The sequence below is a fragment of the Enhydra lutris genome, unplaced genomic scaffold (genome assembly GCF_002288905.1).
Source record: "Enhydra lutris kenyoni isolate GAN:26980312 unplaced genomic scaffold, ASM228890v2 scaffoldscaffold13, whole genome shotgun sequence".
In the NCBI taxonomy this organism is placed as follows: Eukaryota; Metazoa; Chordata; class Mammalia; order Carnivora; family Mustelidae; genus Enhydra; species Enhydra lutris.
This window is the reverse complement of record NW_019154097.1, coordinates 53,980,553-54,005,588: the sequence shown is the minus strand read 5'-3', so window position 1 is coordinate 54,005,588 and position 25,036 is coordinate 53,980,553. Positions and strand designations below refer to the sequence as shown.

The window sequence follows — 25,036 nt, the reverse complement described above, 5'->3', positions numbered from 1 at the left end:
GGCGCTGCTGCAGGTTTGTTTTCCAAATTAATGGCTGACTTTGAGGAGCACAGAGATCCACCCTTGAGGCCGGGCCTCGGTGTTAAAATGAGGCTGCCGTAAAACCCACATCTGACAAAGACATGTATCCAGCATATATAAAGAACTCTCTAAACTCAAGGGCAAAGAAACAAACAACCTAATAAAAAATGCACAAATGATTTGAATGGACACTTCGCCAAAAATAGTGTTTGGGTAGCAGACCAGCCCATGAGGAGACACTCCGCTTGAGAGCATGATGTGATGCCTGGAAAGGAGGAGGGTGGGTAGAGAGAGCCTCGGCTGAGGGGGCAGCTCCTGACAATCTTGGCCAGGCCAGCTGGGGGGGTTACAAGGAGTCGTGGGAAGGGCAGAAATGGCAGCCTCTCCACGCCCAGGGCTGCCTCCAGCTGGGCCCAGCAGCTCAGGGCACTCCCTTGGCAGTTGCCTCCTGAAGAGAGAGCGAGGGCCGTCCCTCTGCTAGCAGACGGACAGGCGATGCAGCAGGGTCCTGAGGTCAAGGAGGCTTCTCCAGGGGGGACCCCCAGCTGAGATGTTAGCCAGGAGAAAAGGGTGTCAGAGAGCAGGGGATCGGAACATCATGGAGGGACTTCACCAAGGACAGCTTTGTGGGAGCCCAAGGTGGGGGGCGGGTGGCAGGAATCCTATTTGAGGCGAGGCTGTGAAGGTGGCAAGGGCTGGTCTTGCAGGGCCTAAGGGCCACATACAGGATTTTGATCCTGACTACTGACTCCCTTTGAGTCCAATGGCCAGTGCAGCTCAGACCAAACCTCCCCACTGGTCTGGCCCAGGGCCCACCAACCAGCGTCAGACTACTGTCAAGCTCGTGCTGGCATTCTGGGCTCTTCCGCTGATATATGGCCTGATCCCCTCAGACAAGGTTTGAGAACTCTCTCTTGGGCACAGGGAGCTCACTCCTGGGAGCTCATGAGAAATGTTGAGTCTCAGGCCCCGCCCAGAGCAATAGGACTGGAGTCCTGGGGGGTGCCGTCAAGGCATTGGCCTTTCCCAAGCTCAGCTGATGATCTTGTGCCCATTCCAGTTTGGGAAAGCCACCGTCTAGGGCCAGCTCTGTGTTACACAGGTGTGTGGACTCCTGCCCCCAGGCTTGCTCTGGGTCCTGCACGGAGACGGGGGCCGCGTGGGGCCAGACAGCACGCCCGCCCTTTAGTGTCCGAAGAACCTACCTGACATTGTCGGTAAAAAATGCATCAAGACCCACCTTGTGCTTTGTGGGAAAATGCCTGGGTGGTTGGCATGAAATAGAATTCTTGAAAAAGAATTCATGAAAAAGAATAGGCTCATTCTTCTGGAAAAGAAATCCATCCATTTGCAGGCAGTGAAGGGTATATGTGCAATGCCGGGGACGGTTTTGGGAGCCACGGTATGGCTTTGGCCAAGACCCACCTGCTCTGCATACGGTTTCTCAAGCAGCCAAACAGGCAGCCTCGAAAGTTGCCCATGGTTCTGTCCACGTTCCTTGCTCTGCTGAGAGCTTGGGTGCCTCTGTCCCCCTCCTCTCCAGCCGGGGAGCGGGGTGCCCACTCACCCTTGGGCACCTAGCCTCAGTGTCCCCTCCTTCCTGCTTGAGCTTGTGTGGGACTTGCCTAGGAACTACCCCCTGAGGGTAAGCAGCTGGGGTTGAAACCAGCCCCTCCCCTCCAGGGTGTGCGGAGCGGGCTCAGACCAGTGTAGAAGACCCAGGATCCCCATCTTGCCTGAACTTTGCATTTAGCAGCTGCGACAGCAGCAGCACCTGGCTGGCTTGACATGGGCCGTGGAGGAGTACTGACACCACAGACCCGGTGAACAAAACCCATCGGGGCTTGCTTTCCTTTCTAGTTACCAGCTCTCCATACCGCTCCTGCCCCTCCATGGATGGGGATGGCTCTTGGCGTGCTAACTCCTGGCACCCCAGTCTGCCCTGCAGTGGGCAGAGCAAGCTCCCCTGACCGGGCATCCCCCAGAGAGGCGCATGTGGGAACTGCCCAACGGCGACCTCTGGGCTTTGGTGGAGCTCGGAGAGAACCGGCCACAGGGGGCCGGGCTGGGGAATACCGGGATCCAGCTTCCGGCTTGCTGGGTTTGCCAATGGGACTGAGCCACTGACTGTCTCTTGGCAGAGTCCAAGCCGTGCAGGGGAGGCCAAAGGGCAGAGGGTGTTATTATAGAGGAGAGACCATGATTTACAGCAGCAGTGGTCCGGGACGGCCGGGCTTGCGGACAGCAGGGAGATGGAAGAGAGCTGGCAGGCTCCTAACAGGATGAGGGATGTACATTTCATTGAGACGGTGTGCCCGAGTCCACGCGGCAGAGATTAAATAGCCCGTCCCCTGCATGCAGAGAGGCAGAGATAAATCAGGCTTTACTGCAAGGAGGGTGGCAGGGAGTTAATTAGGAACGGGGGGAAAAAATACATTTCAACTCACAAGAAAGCCGAGGGAGCAGCGATGCCCAGCGTGGCCCCACCCGGGGATGTTTCTCTTGGGGAGAAGCCGCGGTCCACCCTCTCACCAAAGGACGCACGGAGGGGCTCTGGGAGTGTCACCTGGGGAGAGTCGGCACCCGGGTGGGAGAGGGTGAGACTGCTGGTGGTCCTCGGAGCTGAGCCCACTTGCATCAGTGGGCCTTGGCCGGTGCCCTGCCTGTGGGATTCGTGGGGTCTGGAACTTCCAGGCTGAGGTCAAGCCCCCACACCGGCCCACTGTCTTTCAGAGCCCCGTTCGCTGGGCTGTTTTGGCTTCTGCACCACGGTTGTGCCGTACCCCCACCTGGGACGCGCACCGTTCAGAGCCCAGCTCATTTCCAATTGGTCATCAGCTCATTAATCATGTACTGAGCCCCTCCTCTGTGCTGGGCTCTTGTGGCAGGATCTAGAGTCTTTTCAGCCGTGTAGCCGTCAGGCGCAGAGCCCTGAGCAGGCAGGGCTAACCCAGCGTATGGAGGTGTACTGGGGGCACTCAGGGGCTGTGGGCACCAGAGTCAGGGCTGCTGGCCTCACTCTGTGGTGGGAACAGAGGGATTGGTGATCAGGAAATTCTAGAGGGAAGCTTGGCTTGATGTATATGACAGTCTATTGGGGCTATGGTTATAGCCCAAACGTCATCACTTAGAATGACAAAGCTTTGTGTGCTGGTAACGCACCTGGCTGTGAGTCCCTGCGTCTCTCAGGTAGTTGTCCTTTGGGTAGTGATCAGGCGACTTTGGTCTTTGACATCCCCATTCCCCGCACTCCCAACATGTGCTGGTCTGTGAAGGGAAAGGATCACGAGAGTCTCTCCCTTGGTTAATTCAATGCTTCATCTAGGAAACAGCACAGCCCACTGGCCACGACTGGTCACGTGGTGCAGCCTGACCCGAGGGGGCGGGAAGCGGAAACTAGTGGTAGATCCAGAAGGAGAGGGAACCCACTGACAGTGTAGATGTCTGGGAGCCTGCACCCTGAGCTGAGTCCCAAGAGTAGAAACTAGCCAGACAGGAGAGGGCCAGCAAGGGGAAGGAAGGGGCAGAGCACAGCTGGAGTGTGCATGCGTGTGTTTGTGTGTGTGTGTGTGTACAGGGTAAGATGCTAGAGTCGGCACAGGGTGCAGAGACCAGACCCTGCAGACTGGGCAGGGTTTTGGAAACCAATCAGCAGAGATGCTGTCCTGAGAGCAGTTGGTTGGGGTAGCTGGGGGGTCCCTGGAGGGCTCTGAGCTGTGGCGGGACCAGACCATATTTGCATCTAGAAAGATTCCTCTGGCTGCAGAGAGGTGAACAGGCAGAGGGAGCCTGAGCAGAATGGCGGGAGACCCTTTCTCTGTCCAACGGAGGGAAGGGGTCTTGCCCTTGGGGTGGAGCTGATGATGGAGAGAGAGACCCCGTTCTGAGTGTGTCTGTCTTGCGGGCTCTAGTGCAGGACCACCGCACAGGCTGACACTTTGGACACGTTGTTCTGCTTGGCTTCTAAGCCTGTGAGTCCATGGGGGGCACAGATCTGGAAGTTGTAGCCTTGGGATGTGAAAGAAGCTTTAACGACTATTGGTTCTCCAAAAAGAACAATATGAAATGGGGAGGGGACCACCGTTTCTGGCACCCCACAGCGGGGCAAGCACTGCTCCATGAGCTGGGAGCTCCCTAACACGGTAGGAATGATCCCTGTTTTTTTCTGGGCCTCACCCTCTTTCCTCCCTGTCTTCTGCTTCCAGCTCAGGCCAGTCCCCATGTCCTGCAGCTCTGCAGCCCTGAGCCATCATCCCCCCTTCCCCGGGGCCACCCCCCAAAGGTCAGAGGTGCCCCAGTCCTTGTAGGAGGTGCCCAGGGTTCCAGCAAGGTGTGCATGGGGCGGGGTAAGGGTGGGGGAGGGCACAGAGGGCTGAACTCTCCTCTATGCACTGGTGTGAACATCTGACGCCCAGACGGCATTATGGAAACTTCTAGAAGCAGCCAGATGCTCTGCGGGGAAGCATATGGGTCTTGAAAAAAGCTTTATGGTTTTTATCATTACAGAAGTATTATGGGCTGGCTGCAACGTTCAGATCTTTGCAGGGCGGGAAGCGGACCCCCTCCTCCCTCCAGTTCTGCAACCCAGAGGTGAGCCTCGCTGACACTGTGGTATCTACAGGCACATTTTCTGTGCATGCACAGGCCTGCATACATGCGTACACACATTGGTACGTGTGCATACGCTCACATATAGTATGTGCTTTATGCATCATACATGTATTACACAGAAGGGTAATTTTCTCCTTTTCTCCCTCCACGGGCTGGGACACCTTTGGATGTCAGGACACACGAAGCAGCCTCCCTCTTTTTCACAAGCCCAGAATCCCATGGGTCCGTGATGGCCGTGCTCTGTGGACTGCTGAATATGTTCTTTTGCTCTGATTTTCGGCTATGACAAGCAGCAGGCACGCATGAACATAGCTGGTGTGCCCTTGGAAGTGAATTTCACTGGTACAGAGGCTCAGTGGTGGGCTCTGCTGTTAGCTGGCCTGGGGCTGAGGCTTGGCTCTCCCCCAGCGGGTCACAGAACTCTGTACCTCAGTTTGCCTATCTGTGAAATGGGATTCCAGCAACCCCCTCCCCCTTTACAGAATTGCATGGGTCCGTGTTCAGTGGGGCATCAATGCCACTGTGGGTCGAGCTCTCTGATGATGGGTCTCCGCCTGGGGTTGGGTGGTTTGGGGCCCAGGACCCAGGATCCCAGGCTCCAAGTGGGGCCCGGCCAGCAGGGGAACAATGCCCAGCTCTGGGAGAACAACGGGCCCTTCCCCGCCTGTCAGGGCATGAGGATTACATGCAGAATAATGCAGTCCCCGATCAAACCTGCAGCTGTAACTCAGGCCCCAGACGCTGCCAGCGCCATAAATTTGGGTGGGAAGTGCTGCTCTAGCAGTTTGCGAACAAGAGCGGGGGAGGTTGGGTGAATTACAGCCACGGAGGAAGCCGAGGCCCCCTGCCCGGCATTGTTAGCCAGAGCCTGGGATTGATTGCTCACTGGCTTAATGAAATTGAATTTTAATTTATATCTCAGCCCACGACGGGGGGTGGGGGCCTGGGGCGTGCCTGGGCAGAGGTGGGCTCAGCCCCAGGATGGGGGCTTCTCCGGCAGGGTTGGGGACCCAGCAGTGCCACAGCCAATTCCTGGAGGAGGGACGCATGGGCTGGCCAGGGTGGCAGGTGCTCCCCAAAGTTTCAAGGGCATTATCCCCATGGGCACGTTTGGCTTTTCCCTTCCCGCCAGCGTGCACAGGTCACCATGTGCTCTGGCGGGTAGGGTGGGGAGGGCACATCACAGAGTCAGCATTTATGGGTGACACTGACCTGGCCATCATTCCCATGTCTCCAGGCCTCGGAAAGCCACTTGCCCTCCTCCGGGCCGGTTTCCTCCTCCAAAGCTGGAGATTGTGGGAGCACCTATCTTCTAGGAGGTTTCGAGGTTTCAAGAGGTTTCAGGAGCTGGTGTTTCTGTGTCCTGCCCATGGAGGAGACGAGACTTGCAGGAACCACAGTCCCCAGTGGAGCTTCCCCAGGCGTGGCCCAGATCTCATGGGCAGCGTGGGACCCGCCCCTGTGGCCAAGGGAGAATGAGGGTCTCCTTCGGGTCCAGTGAGGAGGGGGCTTCACAGAGGCTCCGGGTGGGGAGATGCGGGGGTCCCGGGAGCAGGCGTCCTGCCTGGATGGGAAGCAGGGACAGGCTGAGGGGCCAGGAGGGCTGAGCCTGACCTGAACTGCCTGGGAGGCTGGGAGCAACACCAGAATTTTTCTCTGCCTTTTCCCGCTCAGTGACCTCCATCATCTGGGCCCTACCTGGGGCTTCCTGTGTGATGCCCGGCAGGTGGCTTCAGTTGCAGTCCCCCCATGAGTGAGGCAGGGGGAATGGCCCAGTTCCTGAGGGTCTGGACCCCTCCCCACGTCAGGCCCTGTCCATATCCCACCGTGGCACCTGTAGGGTCTCCGGGCTCAGACAAGCTGTGATGAGGCCCACGGGCCCCCCTGGAATGAGGGATGCAGAGACATGGGTCGTTCCTGGGTCCTCAGATAGAAAGGAGGCCACGTGTGGTACCAAGCCTTTGTGTATAAACGTAGCTGCCCATCGCCTGATGAGCAGGCAGAGGCAGGACCCCTGGCTGGCCCAGAGGGTCCTGACCGGCACCGATGTGCCCACCCTGTTCTTCAATGTAAACACACTGATTACAGAAGAAAAGTCTAGGGGAAGCCAGCGTTGCTCGCCAAAACCAGAGAGATCAAAAATAAGTATCTCCATTGTCTCCTGTCTCCTCCTCATACTATAGTGTATATTATCTGTATATGCATGTATATGTATTTTAATATATCACGTATATATTATTTGTATATATCACATACATATCATTATACATGATATTATTTTTCAAAAGTCTGCGGAGTTCCTAACGTCACTTGCGTGTCACATACCGGGAAACGCTTCCTCACTCTGAGCCTGTGACTTCGTTCTCTTGGGTTGAGGTCTGTTGCTAATCCGTGCACCCCGCAAGCAAAAGCAAATTCAGGCCCAAGGAGGAGCTGATCAGCTGGAGGTCCCAGGGCTGGGGAGGGGCAGAGGACAGCAGAGGGGGACAGTGAGGCCCCGGGTCAGGACTGGTGGGGCTGGGCAGCAGGTGGTGGGCGCGGTGGGATGGACGGTGGGGGGAGCCCAGGGTTCTGGCCCGGGTGCTTTGCACACACCCTCCTAGCTGTCCTCTGAGGAATGTTAACATTCTTGCTTCATTTACTATTTTTTCATGAAATAATTCAAACACAGAGAAAACTAGAGAGTAGAATAGACCTGTCCCATACCTGTCTTCCTGCTCCCCTGAATTCTATGACTTGTCCTACAGGTGTTTTTTCGGATCTGATGGAAGAAAGAGACCATGACAGGTGTACCCTACCCCAGGCCTTTTCCCTTCTCTCTCCTACCCGGGAAGGAGCCACGTTTGCAATGACTATTCGTCATCCCATCTCATGAATTCGTGGCACGTACGTCAGCATAAACAGTCCGCGTGACCGTCTTCTGATTTTATATAGACCCACGCCCATTTTACAGCTGGAAACACCCATGCAAGTTCCCACAGTTGTGAGCGGCACAGCCAGACTCACACCCTGCTGATGGGGGCTCCAGTAAAACCACAGAGGGAAGTTTCTCCCCTGAACGGGCCACCCGGGGCCTGCGGGAGAATGCTGGATTTATCGATGTGACTTTGGGGTCTGGAACCTCCAAGGAAGTGCCAGGCCTCGGAAGGCCCCGGGTGACTTGGGGGGATGGCAGGAGCCAAGAGGAACCTGCCCTTTTGGCCCCGTGTTATTTTACAGAGGGAAATCAATAGCTCTTTGCTCCAGCAGCTGGTGCGGGGAAAGTCTGTGGCTCTGGAGGGGACAGGGGAGGCCGAGTCTCTGCAGAACCAGGGTGGGCGTAATCCTGGGAGACTAATGTCAGCAAGCCTTGCGGAACTCTGGGCTGGGGGAACAGGGTCCCGGTCCCCCACCCCCATCTCTGACTAGAAAGTGGGTCAGTGGGCCTGAGGGTGAGGATCTGCGGGGCACCGGATGTGACAAGCTGGCCGCAGCCTGCCTGGGGGGATTTGAAGAGTGAGGGTGCACTGAGGGCAGATGGTAGTCAGCCTGCAGGGAACAAGGCCAGCAGTGGGGCTGGGGGTGGTGGAGGAAATTGGGGCAGCGAGATGGGGAGGGGGTTGCCCCATGAATATGCATGTGGATGAGGGCCCTGGACTCCTGCGTGCCCTACCATGGACCTGACACCCTCCACACACATGCACACCTACCCAAAACACACACCCATGTGTGCACACACCCAAATACACAGACGGGCACGGAAACTGTGAAACCTTTCCCACCACTAGAGGGTGCTAGAAGTCTTCCCAGCCTCTGCATCCACTGGCTGAAGCTGGTGTGCATGGACACACACACACACACACACACACACACACACACACACACGCACACACAGCCTGTGTGGAAAAGAAAAGGAAAGCAAGAGCGAAGAAAATCCCTAGAAAAACCAGCGGCTGATGGTAATTCGAATGGACGAGGGCCGCAGATCCCAGAGGAGGCTCTCAGTAATCAAGTATGAAAGGAATGGGGCCAGATGAACCCATGTTTCTTGCCTTCCCTCCCATATCGAGAGGCTGCACAGACACTGCTGCGCCAGCCCCAAACTCGGGGTGTCGGGCATCCGGCGGGCCTCCTTCCTGGTGCTCCCATATAACTCCTCTCCACACCATCCCTAAGAGCTGAATGGGGGTGCAGGGTAAGAAATCACATTTCCCGGGCTGAGCTGGCCACCCTGCTCCCCAGCCGTGACCTGGAATGCAGCAGGAATGGGGCGTTGCAAATGTTGCCGGGCGCCCGGCCACCACCCTTCCTGCCGGGCCTGGAGCCCTCCTGGATGGCAGCAGCCCTTGGCCGCCTGGGCTTCCTACCCAGCCCCAGCAGGGGTGTGTAGCACAGGGCATCCCTCCCAGGCCCCTTGCCCTTGGGTGCAGAGAGCCAGGATGAGCCCAGCGGCTCTCCCTTGAGGCAACACAGCCTTCCTCCCTCTCGTCTGGTGCATGGGGAGGGTAGCTGAGAGTGTCTGGGGTTCCTTTCTAGGTGAGTTTCTGGCCAGGCCTCCCCAGCTCAAGCTTTAGTTGAAGGTCTGCATTCCTTCCTGCTTAGGGTGTCCCTGACAGCGCACCCCCAGCCATGATCAAGGTCAGACCTACCCTTAGCCCTCGCCAGGAAATTGTAGGGGGGTGGTGCCTGGTTCCACTCTCAGTATTCGGGACACCAGACCTCCTGGTCTGTCCATACTGTACCGTGGAGGTGGGGCTGGGCTCCCTTGCCCTGTGTCGGGAACACCTGCTGCCCGCTCCAGGCTTTGCTAAGTTTGGAAACAGAAGGATGAACTAGACCCAATTTGTGTTCTAGACAGGCTCCTTCCCTTGGGCCTGTGAACAGAATCCAGGGGCATCTGTGTGCTTCAACTGGATGGAATGACCACCTCACTTTCTCTAACTCTGAATCAAGATTGGTGTTTCCTTCCATTACACGCGGGGGCAACGAGCGAGCCCCCCGAGGGGTGCACACGTCCCTGGGGCTTGCTCGCCGACAGATATGCAGGCACCTCATGGCAGCTCCACTGGTGACTGGAGACACCATCACACCTGTCCCAACGTCCCCGCCCTAGGTCTTGCCGTTGAATCTTGTTACTTGAAACATTTGCAAGAAGGCACATAGGTGACCAGATTACAGATTTGCTCTTAAATACTTTGAGAACTGTATTTCAACAAAGACAGTTTCCCTTACAATCCTGTGAGCCTTATTTGATGCATGGGCAAATGCTGCTTTGAGAGGAGGGGGTGTCTGAGGGGTTTCAGATGCTGGAGGGATCATGGGGCACATGCTGGTGAAAACCACTCCCGGCCAGAGACACACCGGTGGCATGGGGGCCGGTTGGGGTGAGGTCTGGCCAGCACGCTCCCTGGGCGGTGGTTGGGGGGCTGGGAGTGGGGGAGAGGATTTGAAGGGCACAGCAGGTTAGACTGGGCATAAGGCTGAGTGTTGGCGGCTGGTGGGGGATGAGGAATCTGTTTTTAGGCCACCCCTGTTTGGTTTTGAACATTTGGGGCAAACCCAACCTGAGAAGCCTAGGGATCCTGGCCTCGCCAGACAGTCCCGTTTGGGGGCTCCCTTGTGTGAGGTCACTTGGCCCTCACAGCCACCCCCCGCTGGGCATATCAGGTTTTATGGCCTCACTCTACAGAAAGATGACCTTCAAGGAATTACAGAAAGTTCCCTTAGAACTCAGATGTCCCTCCTTCTATCCCTGGGTTCCTGCATCTGCCAGCCCACAGACGCCTGGGGACCCCTCCCTGTGCAGGCACGCTGTCACCAAAGAGTCTGGTGTCCACCCCGTGCTGGGCTTTGGGCTGGGGACACGAAGGGTAAGGACCAGTCTTTTCTGGAAGAACTAAAGGTCTCTGAGCCTTGGTCTGTGTCTCCGTCTCTCGCACACACATCCCACAGCCTTGTACCCACATTTGTGCCCAGTCAGCCCAGCTGAGGAGCCTTGCAGCCTCGGTCAAAACAAGGTCAGAGCCAAACACGACATGTGATAGAAAAGGAGGAAATTCCAGTTATTAGACATTCATTTCCAGTCAGCCATACCGGCTCGGAAACTTTCGAGACAATTTTTAGATGAGCACCTGGGGTTTCGACTCAGCCAGTGCTGAGAGCAGAGCGTGAGCCCGTGGCCCCCTCACTCACAAGCTGCTAAATTTAGCACCCAAACAAACCAGCAAGCCAAGCGTCTCCTCTTCTGGTACACGCCCCCCCCCCCCCCCCCCCCCCCTTGTGCCCCCCCCCCCCCCCCCCCCCCCCCCGGCCCCCCCCCCCCCAAAGACCTGGGTGCTCTGGTGTGACCCTGACCCCCGCCCCGACAGTGGAGCCTACCCCAGGGATGCCCCAGCTGGCTGTGAGGGGTACCCTGAGGCCCTCCCTTCAAATCTCAGCTCTGCCCCTTCCCAGCAACTGTACCTCAGTTCCCCCATCTGTTAACTGGGGGTGATGTTCGCCACTGGGACGTGTTGGTGCCAGGACTGGTTTGAGGGTCTTGTTCAAGGCCAGAGGTCCAGGAGCCTCAAAGCCAAGGGAGCAGGCAATCCTGGCCAGCTCGCCTGAGGTGGTGGTCAGAGCCCCAGGTGAGCAGATGACCAAGAGAATGAGGGGGAAAATCAATGTGGGTGAGGACAGGCTGACAGCGCCTGGTGGTCCCCCAGCCCCATGGAGGCAGCTCGATTCATCCACAGAGTTTGGATGACAAGAGGGCAGGGCGAGAGGCGGGAAGGGAAGCCGCCAGGTGAGGGCAGGCTGCCCGGATGGGCCACCGTGTCCTTGACCCAGGTCTGTGTGGAGGGGGTGCTTGGCCCCTGTAGGAGGAGCCTGGCTGGCCCAGACCCCGGGGACCCCATGAACCCTGCAAGTGAAAGTGACAGCTACCTTTGATTTGTGACTGTTTCTCTAACGAATAGAAATTCAGTGAAACAACAGGATGGGGAGAAATTAGGTGCGAGCCGGGTAAAGGTCACGGGGAAAGGAGTGACCGTGGGCTGCCCTTTCTGCTCAGAGCGACACCTCCAGCTGCCAACATGCAGTGTCCCTCTGGTGTCCCTCTTGGATTTCTCTTCTTTGAAGGCGAGGGCCTGGGGACAGCCAGGCTTGTGGGAGCGCAGGTACCCGGGCTGCTTCCCCCGTACCCCTTTCTCTGCCAATGGCTGGTCCCCTAACCCTGACCTGCCTGTGCTCACAGCTGGGCATGCCAGGGGAGCCCCCTGCCTGCTGTCAGGGGAGAGTGAGTCCTGACCTGGAGTTTTCGCTGATCAACACTGGCCCCACGCCGAGGCTCTCCCTGGTACCGCCTGGCTCAGCCACCCCCAGGGATGCCTTGTTTGTTGGCCCCTTCCCACCCCCATGGGGCCTGACTGCTCTGGAACTTTCTGGCTGCAGATATTCTCAGCTCCTCTGGTGATGTGACCTGAGAGTGGCCTCTTGAAAGTGGCCGAAGCCAAGAAACACAGTCCGGCAACCAAAAAAGGCATCCCAAGACTTGAGTTCCTTAAATGTCGTGAAGCAAACACATTGTGTGCACTATAACCCTGGAAAACATGCTCTCTCTTTCTCCCATCGACTTCTCTCACTGCGGCTGCTTCCTCCTCTCAGAGGATTTCCCCCAAGCCCCTATTCTCATTCTTGGCCTCCTCCTGACATAAAAGGTCCAAGGGTGGGAGTGGTAGAGCCCTCCCTAGGGGAACAGCGTATCCCATCACACAACAACCTGTCCTTCTTTTCCACTTGAGCTAGCTGGGGCAGGCTTCTGTATCTGCCCCAGGACTTTTGCACCTGCTGTGCTCACTGCTTGAACACTCTTGCTCCACATTGTTTTTCCATGGCTTGTTGCCATTCCCTTTGGGTCCTTGCTCAAAATTTCAGCTCCTCCAAGAGACTTTACCATCTAAATAAGCTCTCCTGTGGCAAATGTTGTTTCTTCCCATAAGGACCAGTCCTGTTTCCTATGTTTGAGTGACAATGTGCATAGCGCCAGAGTGGGTATAGGATTCAATACTCGCCAAATGCGAGTAATATTCCTCCACAATAAAGGAGAGATCTTCCCTTTCTTGTTTTGGGCACCAGAAGTGAGGATGTCATGTCTGGAGCTGTGGCAATCATCTTGTAACAATGAGGTAATTGGCCTGAAGAGGAAAGCCAACTGTTCTCTGGAACAATGAGAAGGTCTGGTAAGATAGGGTTTGCTTCCTACATGACGTTAAGTGATTGGGGCTGAGTTCCAACTACCTCCTTTAGATGAACTACATGCTGGCCAATATGCCACAGTCCCCACCTATCCCTATGGCCTTACCATGGCCCACTTCACTCACTCACATCCTTGCTGGACTCTGGGCAGCTCCGATGGTGATGCAATGACTTGCACTTAATTTTATGTCCAACCCAGCAGCTGCCTGTGCCCAGCTACTGGGCATGAGGGGTAAATCAGACAGACCTGCTCTCCACCCTTGTGAAGCTCACAGTGAAGACAGTCACCCCAACACGGTCTGACAAGAATTGTGGCGGGTGTGCCCCTCAGGTCAGGTCAGGTCAGGCCGTCCTCCCTCAGAGGACACCTGATGCATGAGTAGGAGGGAGGCAGAGTGAAGGGAACAGCATATCAGAAGAGGAAGAGCCTGTGCGGAGCCCTAGAAGCCAGAGAAAAACCAAGAGGGCTGATGTGGTTGGGGGTGCTATGTGTGGTTTGGGGGTGTCCTAGCTGACAGCGAGAGGCAAGGGGAGGCCCAGCCCAGAGGCCTGGGCCAGTGGGCAGTGGTGGGATGGGGAGAGGTGAATGACTTCAGGAGGGAGTTAAGAGTTCCAGGATGAGTGAGAGTATAAGAGAGACAGAGACACAGTGAGAGAAAGCGGGTGTCACCCAGCATTTTTGGCTGCAGGATCGAGCAGGGGTGGGTGGGGAGAGGCAGGTTTGGGGTCTGAGGGCGTGAATTTGGCTTTAGGCCTGTGTGGACTGGTATTCCTTAGTGGAGGGCAGGAGGTGGTGTGGGGCCCTGTACAAAGCTCCCCCCACCAAACCCTGCTTACACTTTTCAGCAGAGAGCAGCCCCAGGGGCGGGGGTCTTAGAACTTCCAAGTTTCCCCAAGGCCAGAGAGGATTGGCTGGCCACACGCTGACAGCCCCTGTGGGTCTCTGCGACAGGCTCATGGAGAAAGCCCCAGACCAGAGTGCCAGGCCTGTTCTGGTCCTCACCCACAGAAGTGGGTACCACTGCGATGGAGGGCACTGGGGGCCGTGCAGTGGGGTGACCCGGGCAGAGCCCCTCTCAGAGACGCAGGGCCACAGCTAGTCCCTGCCAATGACCTACATATCTGATGAGGAAATGATGGGGTGGCCCGCCGGGGACACTGGACAGCTGTGGGAACGGATAGGGAGAGAGCCCCTAGGTATAAAGTATGGGACAGCGTGAGTAGTGTCCTCTGTCATGCACCAAAGCGAGCAGTGGGCACACCATAGCTTGTCTGTGCAGGAAGAGCCTGGACGGGTGCAGGCGGCTCTGGGGGATGGGGAAGGGGATGTGGACAGGGCAGGGGATGGGATCTACGTGGATGGCGTCTTCTAACACATGCTTCTGAAGCCTGTGAATGTTTTATCTGTTAGAAATGGGTACAGAATTCCAGATTAAAAACCAAGGAGCCTCTGCCCCCACTGAGGTTCCTGGGTCCTTTCTGCTGGCTTCAAGGGCGATGGTCTGAATTATTCTCAGGGTCTGTTTTTTTTTTTTTCCCCCAGAGCCCCACAGCCTGGGTGGGGGAGGGGGCCAGGACAGTGGGGGTAGGACACTTCCTGTTGCTTTTAGTTTGGGTTCCTGGGGTTTGAAATGGAAACAAAAAAACCAAGGTTCAGCCTCAGTTGGAACCCTCCACCCCGGCCCCTGGAGATTTCTCTGGCCCCAGGTCATCAGAGCACAGGCCGAGGCTTCCTGGAAGTTGCTGGAACACCTGCAGAACATTCTGGATAACACAGGGGCTGGAGTAGGCGCTAGGAGGTGCATCTCCCCATCCAGCAGCCAGAACATCCTGGTTGACCTTGGCAGGACTGCCAAAGACAAATCCAGGACAGGGAGCAAAGCAGGGCTGGAGGGAGAGGCCAACCTAGATAGATGCACTCGCAGGGAACGTGACCCTAGATGCCGTGGGTTTTGAGGCCATTGTGATGGCACGACGCCAGGGCTCAGAGATGAGCTCCTCCCCCACTCCCCTCCTCACCCCCAAAATGTGGCCTGGTTAGGTAGAAACCCAAGCAGGCTGCTTCGGGGGAAGAGAGGAAACCCACATCCTCTCCCATCTGATCCTGAGACTTGGCCCCAAGCCAGCCACTGCCTGGGACCCCGGAGCCTGTCCCCAATCACTGTGAGAGCAGAGAGACCCGGCAGTTGCCACCAGGGCCCTGCCTTCTGAACTGGAAGATCCAGCAGAGCCTGCAGTTGGCAAGTCAGCTGGGGCTGGCTGGAGTTGCAGCTTTCCAGCTGTGTGACCTTCGTCTAGCTACTTGGCCTCTCTGGGCTTTTCTTCTCCTGTATAAAATGGAGGAGAGTTGTGGGGTCAGTAAGTCAAAGAACACTTACAAAGTGCTTGGCACAGAGTAGGAGCTCAAAAAATAGCTGCTAATATTTTCCCAACGCCAGAGCACAGGTCATTAATCTGGGGATGCAGGGACCCCAGGAATCTGAGAAAGCCTGCCGTTTCTCCCCCGGGAAAGTGTAGATCTACAAATGTGACACCATTTCTGGGGCTCCGAGCTGTGTGGTTGGTGTCCTTAGAGGAAGACCACGCATCTGTCCCTGGTGTTACCCCCTGGCACAGGCTCCCTTCTCGAGCCTGGGGCCCTGGTTTCTCCATGTGGGCAGCAAGCTCTATCGTGCATCTCGGGCGCCTCCCTGAGCCCCGGGCTGGCTCCCAGGGGAAAACATGGCTTGCAGACTCTGGTGCAGTAATTTGAGCTGCAGTCTCCCCATCGCCCAGCCTCACGCATGCCCCACTTTCCTTCCCAGGCAGCCTGGAGCTAGAGCAGATGATGTCAGAGGTCTTCTTTGAAACCCCCCCGGGGTGCCAAACCCCAGCCTCCTGCTGACTTCCCTGTTCCATCGGGGACTGACCCAGAACACAGCAACTCATTCCTGACCTTCTCTCCTCCTGCCCCATCTTATTAGCACACACACAGGCCCGCAGCCCTGCCTTCTGGAACCTGATGAAAATGGCTCAGGGGTGCAGGGGAGAGGAGGAAGAACCCACCACCAATATTTTCCAGGCGTTTTTCCCCACGTGTGTCGTCTCTTCAACCCTCGTCGTCTCCTCCCACCTCCCAAATTACATGCAAGCCACGAGTTTGGTTATTCTGTACACGCCGGAGCATCTGAAGTTAAATAAATAAATGGAAATAAATCAGCAGACCTTTTATTCCGGGTCCCTCTTCTGGTCACGTCTGTCCCCTTGGCTCTAAGTACTTTATGAGGAAGCACCGGGTATGAGTGGAAACACGACTGCCTCGGCTTGGGTAGAATTTACTGTTCAACGTACAGCTCTAGCAAGACGGAAGCCGACACCTTCCAGCTCCTGCGGCTCCTCGAGAGGTGGACGGCTTATCTGGGGACAATTAACACAGTTGGGCCTCCAGAAGCATGGCCTCTCCGGGCCCAGTGCATCCAGCTTGATTCTGGGGGCTGTTTAAAGGAAGAAAAAAAAAAGCCTCACTAACTGGCTCTTGGGGGAATATATTTTTGTTTGTAAAGGCGTTGCTCTGTCTGGCAAACTTGGGTCTCAGGGGTGTGGGGACGAATCATCATCACAGAGGGACAAGGGGACCAGACCCCCTGCCTTGGACACCCCTCACCCCCACCCCCACTTGTACCTCCCCAGGCTTTGTGGTGCTCATTTGACTTCTAAGGGTCAAAATGCTAAAAAATAAAAATTAAAAAAATCCTGCAGGATGCACAGTGTTGTTTTTTTAGACCAAGATATTCATCAAAAGCTCTTTTATTTGTAATTCATATCTTGACTATGTGGCAAAAACCTAAACCACTCGTGCCCATGGTATTTAAGACCAAGAGATGCTCCTGTATCTGTTAGGAATCGCTTTAAGCTGTTAAGTAACCAAGGACTGAAATAACAGTCATTGAACACAAGATAAAAATTTATTTCTGTCCCACGTAAACAAAACCCAAGCAATAGTCCTGGGCTCCAAAGTGCCATCAGTGACTCAGACTCCTTTTCTCTTTCTTCTCCACCACCCTCTTGCACAGAGTTTCCATTCTCAAGGTCACCTCAAGGTCCAAGATGACTGCTGGAGCTCCAGCCATCACATCTGTAGTCCAGGCAGGAAACTAGAGGAAGGGCTGTTTGTCTGCTTTGTCTTTCCTCCTTGTTGCCTTACATTTTCTTGATTCCTCCCTAGCTGCAAGGGAGGCTGTGGTATATGGTCTCTTAGCTGTACACCATTTCCCAGAATAAAAACAGGATCTTGTTAGTAAGTGGGCTGTCAACCAGCAGTTTCTCCCCCGGTTCCCATGAACACGCAGACCTGGGATGGAAGCCCATCCTGCCACCTACCCGTTTGATAAATACTCAGCGAGGTGGCAAGCTGGACTGGCCTGGTTTTGGCCACGCCCAGTCAGGTCCATACTTGGAAAGTCTGCATGAAGGGGTCCAGGAGGAGAATGGCTCTAGAACCCACAGGGCCTCTGCTATCTGCTGTGGGGGAAAGCACGGCTGTCCTGCACACACACCCGCCAGCCTAGCCCTCAGCCAGTGGGAGCAAACCCAATCCAGACCCTCACCCCGCATGCTGAATGGAAAGCAGCAGCAAGGCTGCGTGTATGAACGTGACATGTAGAGAAGCAGAGAGCACGTGTGGGGAGAGCAGAGTAAGGGGCCCTGGCCTCTGGGCCTGGAGTCTGGGACGGGGGTGGGGGAGACCTCCCAAGCAGCCTATGGAAGGACAGTCCCGTTCCAGAGTGATTTGATAGCTTGTCACCACAATCAGGATGTAGCTTAGTCAAAGACCAGGGGTGACTCAGATGTGTCCTGGGTGAACTGGGATGAACTGGGATGTCCAGTCTCCCTGCCTGCTCCGGACATGGGGCTTGACCTAAGTGATCCCAGAGTGCTCTGCAGGTGACTGAGGGGTCAAAAGTTGAACACCTCTGCCAACGATGAAATAATTGTAATTTTATAAATGCTGAAATCAAGGAAATGGAGAGATTTTAATGCAAGAAAAATAATAGCATGGCATGTTTCCCCCTCCGCCCCAACTGTCCTGCCCGGGAAGGCGTATCTGGCATGTTCCGAGGGCTGGCGGGTGCCCTGGTGCTCAGGGTCCCTGCCTACAAGGAGGACACCTGTTCCATGCGTTACATTCATCTCCTGTTCCGGCTTCCATGGGGCTGCTGGCCTCCGGCCTGGCATCAGGTCCTTTGGGGGACCCTGCTTCCCTGCTGGTGCCATGGGGACAGGTCAGCCCCGGGAGGCATAAACCTGTCCCGTCCCCACTGGAGAGTGTCTGTCCCCTCAGCTGCTTCTGTCCCGGGGCTCCCTGGTGGGAGGTGGCCCATGACCAGGAGGACGGAACCCCCTCACCCCCCGGCACTGCCTGCTGGGGTCCGGACACCCTGGGAGCTGCGCTCGGACTCTGGGGACCCCCTCATAACTGGTCCTCATCCACCCAGACGGTCTTGCGCTGCTCCTCGCTGATCTTGTCTTTGAGGACCCGGAGCAGCTCCTCCACGCTGCCCCACATGTCGGCCTCCACCGTGGCGTACAGGCAGGGCAGGGCCTCCAGCTCCTTCTCCTTCAGCCGGCACAGCCGCAGGAACTCCTCCTCTGTCTCGGGCCGCGGCAGCATCTTTCTGTGGGCAGAGAGCAGGGGCGGGGGGGGGACACACACACAGGGCGCTGTGGGAGCTGTGCGGGAGCCCAGGCCAGGGGACCATCTGTGCCACTTGACCTCCCCTGCCACCCCCTGCCACCTTCCAGCACTCCACCGTGCCACGGGCCCTGTTATTCTGGTCCCTGCGGAAATCCCAAGAGGTGGGGCTTAAAAAAATCTTTTAATTTTTTTCCTTTAGTTTACTTAAAAAAAAAAAATTCTTCCATTTTTCAGAGCTAGTTGATGGACCGCGCAGGGGAGCTACGCTGCTTAGTCTTATATAATCATGGTTGCACAGATGTGAAAGTTCCCGTCCTGACCGCTGTTACAGAGCACAGTCCGGTAGTGTTACGTCTCTTCACATCATCATGCCACCGAGCTCCAGAACTTTCTCATCCTGCGAAACTGAGCCGCACATCCGCGAACACGCTAACCCCCCGTCACCCTCCCCGGCCCCTGAGGCCACCATCGACTCGTCTGTGACTCGTCCAGGGGCCTAGAGTAAGTGGAATCGTGCAGTATTTGCCCCTTGTGCCAGGCTTGTTTCACGGAGCCTCATGTCGTCGAGGTTCATCCCTGTTGTCGCTGGTGCCAGCGCGTTCTTCCTTCCTAAGGCTGCATCACAGCTGTGAGCTGTTCTGGAGATGATGCTTTGGGTTCCTCCGGGCAGGGTGCCCTGGTGTGGAACCACTGGGTCATGCAGCCATCCTTCGAGGACCCTCCGGGCCGCCGTCTTCGGCAGTGGCCGCGCGCTCCCACGTCCCCGCCTGCAGGTCAGGCTTCCCCCCAGCCTTGCCATCACATGGCCACCTCGGGTTTCCAGACAGCACCCGTCACAATGTGTGTGCGGTGGCGAGGTGGGGATTTTTGTCTTGTGTGCTCATTCGTGGGTTCCCTGGGGCCAGGCACTTAGCAGGTGCACTGGAAGGATCCGGTAGAAGAGACTAGTGGCCTCACCACCTCCTCTCACTTGCAGCCGTGTATGTGTGGGAGAATTGGGGTCAGGGATAGCGCCGCCTAATGGCCAGGCCCCAAACCCCATAGCCAACCCTGCCACAAATACCACTGGCGTGACCTTGAACATGGATTCAGACCTTTCCTCACCGCCCGCGAAAGAGGATCGGGTCCCAGTTCTCGCCCGGGTGGTCCTAACCCCTGTCTCTACACAGCACGGGAGGGAGCCTTTTACTTCCTGTTAGATCATGTCACATGGCGTGGTCTGGACCCCTCGGCTGCGAGGTGGCTCTCCCTGTCACAGTCCAGCACATGGTCTCTTGCTGCTGTCCCCGCCTCGAGGTCTGGGCTCTTCTCCCTCAGCACCTGCCCTGCCTGCCCTCGCAGCCCTCGGGCTGCTCCAATGTCAGCTTCCCTTCCCCAGCCACCTGGGGCCTGCATCCATTCCCCCTAGTCCTCGTCCCTCTGGATGTGCTCTGGGTGTTATTGTCTCCGCTGCTAGAGGCTGGGGGTCGCATCTGCCCTGGATGGCAGCCGGGCACAGCCAGGCACCCTAAACAGAGAACAGGGGGACCAAGTGCCCAGTGGTTCTCAGTGGCAACCCCAGAGGTGTGGCAAGGAGGGAGGGGCTGCAGGAAGCCCGGCAGGAGGGGTCTCCGAGCCCTACCTGAACCTCTTGATGTTCTTCTCCGACACCCGAATGAAGAGCACGATGGGGTAGATCCTGGACTTGATCAAGTCCCTGGTACAGCTGATCCCGGCCTCCAGCAGACAGTGTTTGTCCTGCAAGCACAGCGGCCAGTGGGCAGTAGCTTCTCCAGCCCCTCTGGGTAGCTGGGGCGGGGCCCATGGTGTAGGGTCAGGCTCCGCGGGACAGGGACAGGGGCGAGAGAGCCCTGAGCGCCCCCAGCGGCACCAGGGAACCAGGTGAAGCCTGACCCCTGCTTGTTGGCACACTTGGTCCCACAAGGCTAAGCACAGCAGTGAGGGCTGCCAGAACCCAGGCATCGAGCCCAAGGGGAAGCAGGCGGCATGAGTAAGTTTTAATGAAAAGCAAAATCAGCTTCAGGAACACCTGCTATCCTTTTCTGCTTACGAAGGCGTTCGTGGTTCTATCAAGGGTAGAAAACCCCCGAAAAGTGAGGTGGGGTTGGCAGTCCCGGGAGCATCTGCAAGGCGTGATTCCCTGGCACCCAGGAGCTCACTGCTTCTGAAGAAGGACAATCTCTGTGTGACCCCACAGTCACCACCCACTGCAGAGCTGACACCCTACATGCTAGGGCAGCACTCAACAGTTAGCTTTGCTTTGGAAAGGTCCCGGAAGGAGAAAGAACTCAATGCTTGGGGCCAATAAGGACCATGTTGTCTGGCTGCAGAAGATTCTAGAATGTATGCAGATACCTCTCCTGCATTGCTACCAACTTCCCTCTAGGGGAATAGGACTCCTCGTGCCCACATGTTCTGTCTCTCTGACCCACGCCCCCTCTGTCTCTGGCCCTTGTTCTCACAAACAGGCACGCGACCCTGGGCGAAGTGAATTGGGAAGACCAGTGCCAGGGAGCCACCAGAAATAGAAGGTGGCTTCAAACTGTCAACGTGCATGTCAGACCCCAGAGAATGAGGGTGTGTGGAGAGGGAACACGGAGCAGGAAAGAAAAGGAAAAGGAGGAGGTTCGCCCACAGGGAGATCAGAGCAACTCTGTACCCCACCCTTGTCCACGGCTGAGGCCGCCTCACAAATATCACTGGTGTTCTCACCCCATCCAACCCCCAACCCCACCTCACCTTGGCGGCCACAGCTTCGATGTTGGCGGGAACAATACATTCAAAAGTGTTGGGGTTCTTCTCCCGGGAGTAGATGATGGTCTCCGTCTTCTGCTTCCTGAGGAACTCATCTCTGGTGACAACGTCTGAGGACAGAGGGCCAGTCCTGAGGGCAGCACAAACCTCCCCTTTCTGGGCTCAACAGAACTCTACCTTGATCCCCTTCGGGCCACGTTTAAATGAACCCTAGCTCCTGTCCTAGACTGTGAGGCTTCTCAAGGGCAAGGTCAAGGGCTTCTTTACACTTCCCACAGCAGCCCACAGAAGAGCTGGCTGGTAAATTCTCAGCATTAAGCTTCATTGGACAAAGTAGCTCAGACACTGAAGTGCAATACTGGTGAGTTGTCTATCGTGAAGGATGGACAACTACCCACCCACCCACCCAACCACCCAACCATTCATCCAGCCATCCATCAAACCAACCATCCATCCAAGCGTCCTTCCATCCATCCAACCATCCACCCATCCATCCACCCATCCAACCATCCATCCACCCACCCATTCAACCAACCATCCATCCATCCACTCACCCATCCATCTATTCATCTACTCGTCTACCCATCCACCAACCATCCATTCACCCATGCAACCAGTCATCCATCCATCCATCCATCCATCCATCCATCCATCCATCCATCCACACATCCATCCATCCATCCACACATCCATCCATCCATCCACCCATCCATTCATCCACTCACCCATCCATGCATTCATCTACACATCCACACATGCAACCATCTATCCATCCACTTACTATCTATCCATTCATCCATCCATCTACTCATCCACCCACCTGTTCAACCATTCATCCAACCACCTACTCACTCACCCATCCAACCGGCCATCTGTCCATCTAACCATCCCTCCATGAATCTATCCATCCATCTATCCATCCATCCATTTATCCATCCACCCAGCTACCCATCCACCTACCTATCTAACCATCCATCCCCCCTCCAGCTATCCATCTATCTATCTCTCTACCCATCCACCAATACACCCGTTCATCTATGTACTCATCCAACTACCCACCCACTCATCTATCCTCCCACCTTCCCTCCGTCCATCCGCCCATCCCTTAAGATAATTTTTGTTGAAATGTATCATTTACTGAAAATCTAAGAATCAGTCATTAGAATAAAAATATGCTAAAAACATAGTTGTTATCGTACTTGAGAACCTATGACACAGGCTGGGGAGAAGAATGCGGGATACAGAAAACTACGAAACAATTTAGTAGGCGCAGTGATGGGCTATTTACTGTGGCAGCAGTGAGGAGGTCTGGAGGGAATAGAGGAAGAGGCAGGCTTCCTGGAAGAGGAGGTATATACTGGAGGCCCAACTCACTTGCTGGGTGACAATGAACACATCTTTAATCTCTCAACCTCAGGTTCTCCATTTATGAAAGGAGGAGGGTAGAGTCAGTCCAGGACTGGAATTCCCTGCTCAGACCCAGGCTGGCCAGGGCAGCCCACACTAGCCCGCAGATTTGGCGTGTACGCTACATTGTGCACTGGAAGTGAGTGGGAAGGGATATGGGGGAGAGCCAGCATGGGAGAAGCCAAAGGTGATTTTGGGGGAGGGAGGCAGCCTAGAATGCCCACCCTATAGTGCCCACAGTTCCCTGGCTGTGAATGCACCAAAGGGAAGACAGAGCACATTTGTAGGATTCAGAGCGCTAAGTGGGATTTTTAAATTGGCTTTCTACCTAATCTCGTATTGCCAGAGAAGAAGCCTCAGGCAGGAGTGAGGGAGGTCCTCTTCCCAGAGCCTCCCTGCAGAGTGTGTGAGGTTCCCAGATAGGCAGGCAGAGCCTGGGGTTGCACTCCCTTGAAAGGTTCCTACACCTGAAGCTGGGCTTGGGAGGGCCTTGGAGACAAGCAGACCCTGTCGAGAAAGGCGGGGGTTGTCGAGGCAGATGCAGGACTCAATGAGCTGTTTGCACCCGCCTGCTCCATGTGGGGGGGCTAAGAACCTGGAACCCATGCTGTCCTTGGTCCCAGGGTAGCCTCTGGCCATCCATGAGCTTCTAACTTCTAGGAGAAGTGGCCACTATTATCCCAGTTCTGCAGCAGAAGGAACAGAGAGCTTGATACCCTGCCCCAAATAAACAGCTGGGGAGAGATGGGAAGGGCAGAACCTAACCCAGAGACCACTCGCCTCAAGGAACATGCTCATTCCCACCAACCACACTGTCTGCCGAAGCCCTCCCGGCTGTGGACCATAGAAGGTCTAAACCATGGGGAGGGCAATGGGGGTGCAGCCTCTCACTTCCCACTGAGCCGGGCATCCAGGGAGATCTCAGGTCGTCAGTGCCAGCATGCAGGAGAAGGCTGCGTGTGGCATTGTGTCCCGGGAATCGGCAGGGGGGTCTGCCCCCACTCAGGCCATCCCCCCAGTGTTAGGGCTTACTGATGAATGCAGGTGGCAATATCTGCACCCCACCCTGTGATGGTTCTGAACATTCCCGGACCCAGACCCCCACGAGAAACCCACACGAGGTTTGCAGAAAGGACCCCTGATGGATGGATACGGCCGCCTGGGTCTCAGGGATGGGACTCTACAAGCAGCAGGAGCACGGATGGGTCTCAAAAACATTATGTGGGGTGAAGGGAGCCAGTTACAAGGGATTCTACACTGCATGGTCCTGTTTGTAGAAGAGTCTAGAAAACGCAAACCAATGTGTGATGGCAAACAGATCAGCAGCACCTGGGGCAGGGGGTGGAGGGGAACCTGAGGGGATGCAATGTCCTGTCTGCTGCTCATGGTTGGGTTGTGGGGTGCAGACACCCGCCCAGACTCATTCAAGGGCACGCTGAAAATGGGGGCGTGTTGCTGTCTGTAAACTGCACCTCTGAGGGCGAACCCAAAACCTTGAGGTCTGCACGTCACATCTACTAGCACGACTGCTGTTAAGGCACAGGACCAGTGTTGGTGAGGTAGACGCAGAGGGGACTGTCCCTCGGCCTTAACGAGGAAGGACATGCTGCCACCGGCTACCAAGGGGTTGGACCTTGAGGACACAATGCTGAATGACAAAAGCCAGAGGCCAAGGGACAGACACCGGATGACTTCCCTCACACTGGCCTGCAGAGAAGTCAGATCTACACAGACAGAGAGTAACATGGGCACCTGGGGCTCAGGGTGGGCACTGAGGGTTTAGTGGGGACAGAGTTTCATTTTGGAAAGATGAAAAAGTTCTGCAAATACAGGTATACTTAACAGCCCTGCACTGAACACTCTGAAGCGGCTGAAGTGGTAAATTTTATGTTACGTGTATTTTATTATAACAAACGCCCTGCTGGGCACCTAACTTTCAGTTGATACGGGCGGTCCCGGATGGCCATGAATTAAATACAGATGATGCTAAGGACGACTGTAGTTCGTGGTCAGGATTGGGGCTCAGCCCTCTGTTATCGGGTGTCTGACCATGGTCCCCTAGCCACATCAAGGACACGGGCACCCTAGTGATGAGAGATGGCTCGGCTCTTACCTAAGGGCCTGGAGTGGACACCCCAAGTCCCGTCTCCTAACTGACCCTGTGCCCTTCATCCCGGACACTTGGTGTGAATGGTGAAGGGGAGGTTCCCCACTCTGGGGCCATGGGGAGCTCCAAGGGGGCTGCCACAGCGATGGGGACCGTGACTCTACCTCCCCGTGCACACCAGGCCAGGAGGGAGCGTGGCCCTTCCATCCGCTCTCCTGCCCATCCCTGCACCTGACCTGGTGGAGGAG

The 25,036-nt window shown here is 56.1% G+C and overlaps 1 protein-coding gene and 1 long non-coding RNA gene across 6 annotated transcripts in view; both read right to left on the bottom strand.

Moving 5' to 3' along the window:
- Positions 1-2,308: 2,308 nt before the first annotated feature.
- On the bottom strand, positions 2,309-5,957 carry LOC111145551. Its single transcript, XR_002640477.1, has 4 exons — positions 5,845-5,957; positions 3,184-3,288; positions 2,469-2,587; positions 2,309-2,372 (listed from the first exon to the last, which is right to left on the bottom strand). It is a non-coding gene; the product is annotated as an uncharacterized LOC111145551 (long non-coding RNA).
- Positions 5,958-16,040: 10,083 nt separating this feature from the next.
- LOC111145457 (caspase recruitment domain family member 11) overlaps positions 16,041-25,036 on the bottom strand; it is a 112,376-nt gene continuing 103,380 nt past the window's right edge. For 3 of the 5 annotated variants that reach the window (XM_022500353.1, XM_022500355.1, XM_022500354.1), the window contains exons 23-25: positions 21,260-21,384; positions 20,142-20,257; positions 16,768-18,500 (exon numbers count right to left, since the gene is read on the bottom strand). In XM_022500353.1, the coding sequence (XP_022356061.1) occupies positions 18,296-18,500; positions 20,142-20,257; positions 21,260-21,384 (446 nt within the window). In that variant the 3' untranslated portion in view covers positions 16,768-18,295. Of the gene's footprint in view, positions 16,320-16,767; positions 18,501-20,141; positions 20,258-21,259; positions 21,385-25,036 lie in introns of those variants that run through there. The other 2 variants (XR_002640475.1, XR_002640476.1) reach the window with 2 other exon arrangements.